At 51.2% G+C, this 5,133-nt stretch overlaps 1 protein-coding gene across 4 annotated transcripts in view; it reads left to right on the top strand.

Annotated features, from left to right (window-relative positions):
• KCNE2 (potassium voltage-gated channel subfamily E regulatory subunit 2) overlaps positions 1-5,133 on the top strand; it is a 189,575-nt gene that overhangs the window by 161,788 nt on the left and 22,654 nt on the right. Inside the window, exons 5-6 of one of the 4 annotated variants that reach the window (XM_023533870.1) lie at positions 1,220-1,297; positions 3,838-3,903. The exons of 1 other annotated variant lie outside the window; for it this stretch is intronic. Coding sequence is in view for 2 of the 3 variants with exons in the window: in XM_023533869.1 (XP_023389637.1) it covers positions 1,241-1,297 (57 nt within the window). In the remaining variant the exon portion in view is untranslated. Of the gene's footprint in view, positions 1-17; positions 1,298-3,837; positions 3,904-5,133 lie in introns of those variants that run through there. 2 more of the 4 variants (XM_023533869.1, XM_011365665.2) reach the window with 2 other exon arrangements.

Raw genomic sequence — 5,133 nt, 5'->3', positions numbered from 1 at the left:
AAACAGCAATTAAACCTAAGCCCGTACATCTATGTCTGGCGTTGCAGTTTACCGAGTATTTGTCGTACCTTATCTCATTTAAATAGAGAGGAAAAATAGCTTCTGTGGGGAGCCAAGGTTGCAGGGCCCGAGTGTTTACAGAAAGGTCTGTCTGAAAGGAGATGCCCAGGCGGAGAATCTGTGGCCATCAGACACCGAGGCCCTTTCATTCAGAGATGTTAGTAGAGAAACGGTATGTAGCCGGGCTGCAGGCCAAGGTTGGCTGGGACAGCCCTGAGTCAGGCCGATTTATCGGATCGGAGATTTAAGTTCAGACGTGGTCAAAGTCCAGTATTTTCAAGGACAAGCAAACTAAACGTGGCCCAATGGCCAGGGCTGTTGGGGTAGGATGTAACCCACCATTACGTGTGGTCACCGTGTCCCCAGAAACCCTACCGCATAAAGGAAGGCTCAGTGTGTGAGCTTCACTTATGTAGCGTGGCACGTGGTACACGTATGAGAGAAGACAGAATCAGCAACACTTCAAGGAAAATTCTTTCTTTAGGGAAAGAAAACAGATTATATGAGGGCAAAATCATGCCTGACCAATTTATTAGATTCCGACATGATGGTGAGTAGCCTTGTGGATGTAATTTATATAGACTTTCAACAGAGCTTTGTCTTGTCAGTGGCCACTAGGAAATACTACCTTTCTGGGAAATCGGTGGGGATGTAAAGTCATGAAGAGAGAATTTAATTGATTTAGGGACGACAAACACGGTGAGCATGCCCCCTGGAGTTGTGTAACACAGATGGCCCAGAGAGGGCTGCTAAAAAGAGTAAGTCCCTTGTTGCTACGTCATCAAATCAATAGAGAGAGGCTCAAGGAAGATGCTGGGCGAAGATCCACAAGCGACATACACACACTGACTGGTGTCTAATGGCTCACAGCACCTTCGACATTGACGGCCACTTAGCGAGTGCCCGCGCTGCTCACACCCTGCTCCAGGTGCCTTGCCACCGGCAACCTCGGCCCTTTCAAGATTCCTGATCTACACAGGAAGAAGGAAGCTTGGAGGGAGCTCCAGGGCCTCTGTTCTTTGCACTGGGTATTAAATTGCTAGGGTTCCATGCAAAACACCACAGACTGGGGGAGCTGAAGCATCAGAAATTTACTTCCTCGCAGTTTTGGAGGCCGGAAGTCCAAGATCAAGGTGCCGGCAGGTGTGTTCTTTTCTAGGGTCCCCGCCTTGGCTGGTAGATGGCCACCTCTCTGCTGCGTCCCCATGTGGTCTGCGCTCTGTGCTCTTCACCCCTGGTGAGTCTCTGTGTGTCCAAATTTCCTTCTTCTTATAAGGACACTGGTTGAATAAGATTGGGGCCCACCCTACCGGCCTCGTGTTAACGTACTCAGCTTTTTAAAGGCTCTGTCTCCAAATACGGTCCCATTTTGAGGCGCTAGAGGTTAGGGCTTCGACATACAAATTTGGTGGTGGTGGGGACACAGTCCGGCCCAAAGCTGACAGCAAATGGGATGAGCTAAGTGGAAAATGAGATGAGCAGTTAGACCCTGTCCCGGAAGCAGGAAAGGTGTATTTTCCCTGGAGGGTGGGGGTCGGGTGAGGGGGACTTCCACAGTAAGCTCCAGGAAGAGAGAGGGGAGTGTTCTTTCCTATGCCCCTCCCTTTCATTCTCAAGTGAAATCTTGGGTCTTTCCTACAGGTCGAAAGTGCCCAGTGGCTATATTCACGTCCCTTACCCTAGGGTCTAAAATACAGAGATAATGACAGCTCCCCGCCCCCCACCCGCCACCCCGACCCCCGGGGCCAGAGCAAGGCCCAGGAAAGCTCCAAACTCATCATTCCACAGCACATAGTTGAGGTGGGGCGTGTGGCATGGGCTGAGGTTACTCGAATTCTTCTGGAGGCTGACATCTATGCAACCAGAGGCCCAAAAAGCCTCTCTCTGAATTCGCTTTGTAGCAAAGTAAACAATTCCTAGCAAGTAAACAAGGTATCCATTGTGCCCATGGCCTGTAGGCTGAGCTTCAAAGAGGCCTTTTGTTCTGAAGGATATTTTTAAAGTCTTCATTAACTATAAACAGTTAAGTTAAAAACTCCTTCCCAAACACCCAAATACCTCTCTAAAAAAAAACCCACAAAATTTATGAATAACAAGGAATGTTCATTTGTGGCCCTGGCTTGTCGCCCGGTCCAGTTGGTGGAGTTTATGGAACATTTTTGGGTGTCCAGTCCTGTGTGAGGTTTGGATGTCCAGACGGAGGTGAGCTTCTTGCTGTGAGGAGCAGAGGGGTGACGATGATGAACACCACGATGAAAACAGAACTGTCTGTGGGGCTGTAGAACTCTCCCAGGCGTGTGATACTGCTTGGGGAGGCTTCAAAGAAGGCAGGGCCACGGCCTTGCACGGATCCAGGGGGCACCCTTCACCCTGGCAAAGCTGGGCCGTTAGTCTACAGTGCAGTGTGGATGGTACGCCTGCAGGGGAGTGAAAGCCAGGCACGCTCTGTCGCCGCCCCCGCCCCCCAGGGACACGGGAGAAGCCCCAGCATATATTATCAAACCAGCGACATGACCTCCCCCAAAAGCTCCAATGGGTACCATGAAAACGACAGCTTGTGCCTTCTCCCCGGGGCCCCGGCAGACCCCATTGTCGACCTTTCTGGAGGCTGCGGCAGGCTGCTCGGTCGAGGTGGTGTGACTTTGCTTGGGATGGGAGAAGCAGACGCTAGTGATGGGATTGCCACATCTCCATAAACATAGCCGATTACTTCTCTGGGGCTTAGGAGAAGCTTCCGCTGCCCAGCTGCCCGTGGGCTGGTCAAGATGAAAGGAACAGAAGTCATACCCCTCCTTACACAGAAGGGGAACCTGAGGTCAAGAGAAGGAGGCCAGTGCCCCAGACCCTACAAGAAGGGACAGGCAGAGCTGGGCGAGTGGCCCTCCTCCCTCCTCCAAAGCGCTGTTGGAGGTGTCATTGTGACTCTTGCTTCCTGCTGCTCTGGGCCAAGTTCTCATTTTCTACAGTGAGAATTTTAACTCTGAAAGCATGTACTCCAATTATAGTGTAAACACATTAATACTGGACCTGGGATCACTGCAAGAATTGTATCGGATCCTTTCCTAGGGGCAGATTTTGGCAGGGAGGAAGGGAAGACCCTGAGCTGTTCTCGGTGGCGGAGTGAGAGAGAGGGCCTGGGGACCAGCGGAAGATGGGCAGGAAGCAGCAGGAGGCCAGAGAGGAGCCCGAAACAAGTTTGCACACGTCACAGTATTGCCTCCATCTGGCCTGGCTTGGATGGTCCGAATGACTCTGATATTATCCAGAAAGCTCAGGATGCTGACCAAAGACTTCTCCAGATGCTCAGAAGTTGTACTTCCAAGCGTAATTCTTGGCTCTCCGAGAACCACAAGTAATTGATGACACCCCCTGCCTTTTGCACATCTTATTCTTTCCAGCTCCTGGACAGATAGATTTCCTTGTCTGTAGATTCATTCATTCCAGGCTTTGTCATAATCCCAGATTTGACAAGCGCCAATGCAGTGTGGTCGCATTCATCCGCGGTCACCTGGCCCTCGTTAGGGCCTGGTTTGGCAGGGAGCGAGATTCGCGGCTCCCTGCACGTATGCTTGAGAGCCCTCGGCAGCCTTTCGTTGTTTGCGTGAAGGCCTTGGAGGACTCTTCCCAGCTCGGCCTCAACGTTTCCCACATGACCGATGCCACGCAAAGCTCTGAGGTCCCAACAGGCAAATTTCATGACCGGCTTTGTTTCTCGTTGGTTCAGGTGAAATAATAAGGCTTGTTTGTTTGTTTGTTTGTTTGTTTGTTTTCTGCCAGGAATATCAGTGTGTGTTTGGGACGTTGGCATTTTTTTTTTTTACAAGGAGGCGGGGAAGCTGATTGGTAAGTGCCTGGGTGCCTGGGTGCCTGGAACCAGCAGTCAGAAAGGGTGCTTCAGTATTTCTCATTCCGAGTGAGACAGGGACGGTGTGCCATAGGGTGGGGTGGGCCAACAGAAGGAGTCTTCCTGGGGGCTCCGCAATTGCCTCAAGCTACCAGCCAGGCTGGCAGTAAGCCCTGCTTGGTGACACCACGTGAGGCCTGGGCTTGGGGTGGGGTGGGGGGTGCTCTGGGATTCATCTTGCATTTCTGCAGCTGTGAGAATGGCTTGGCCTCTGCCAAAGCCTCTTGTCCCATTTTTCTCTTGCTTCATTGGGACATTTCCGGAACCAAATATATTTAACTAGTCCTCAGCCTCGGGAGGTAATTGAATATCCAAATGCTGGTTCTTCCGTCAACTGATGACCAGGACCAGCTGAAACACCCAGTTTTGTAAAACGCTATGCTCCGGCCATTTCTCTCATTATCTCTCCCCTTTATAATGTCTTCCTATTGAGATGTTTGAGGCAACGTGGATTCTGATAATTTTCATGATGAATTCCACTTTTTATTCATCAGCATCGTTAGGTTACAATGGCTTTCTCTTAGGGTATTTTGCTCTACTGTACTTTGACGTGGATGCTAAAGTCTGCATCTCACTGAAGATGGCTGCTGTCATTGTTATTTTGAAATGGACACATTGCTGAGCTCCTGGATCTGAGCCTGAAGATAAACATGGGTACCCAGGGGCCTTGAAATCCACACCCGCAGCCTGCGGAGCCTTGCAGGCCCGGCAGAACAGTGCCAGAGTAAACAGAGAGCTGGCACTCCCTCCCTGGGCCAGTGCTTTGGGGGTTTTGTCCACCAGGCAGGAGTGCAAATCCTTGATTCTCTCCATGGAAAGCCTGTTTCTTTATGTCCTTTGGCTTGGACCTCGGCTGTTGTTGGCAGCATGGCGTCGAGCTACCCTGGGGTGCCGTGACATTTCTTCATCTGGGCCTCGAGAGTCTTGTTCCGACTCAGCTGCATACTTCAGGGAGCAGGAAGGAAGGGTGACCCATGCTCTTGTTTCTCGGCCTCTGGAGTTGAGAAGAAGTGTCCCGGTTAGGAAGAGTCCCAAGTCCCAGGCCTTGGCCAGTTTTTGACCAGACCGGTGGAGGAGGAATCGGAGAGGCAGGCTTTGGAATAGCAAGGAGAGGAGGGGTGATGACATGAAAAGCAGACAGTGTGTGTCTGTGACTCTGTGCTAACGGG

Source organism: Pteropus vampyrus, unplaced genomic scaffold (genome assembly GCF_000151845.1).
Source record: "Pteropus vampyrus isolate Shadow unplaced genomic scaffold, Pvam_2.0 Scaffold114, whole genome shotgun sequence".
Classification (NCBI taxonomy): domain Eukaryota; kingdom Metazoa; phylum Chordata; class Mammalia; order Chiroptera; family Pteropodidae; genus Pteropus; species Pteropus vampyrus.
Note: the sequence above shows the minus strand (reverse complement) of the source record. Positions and strands in the feature narration are given on the sequence as shown.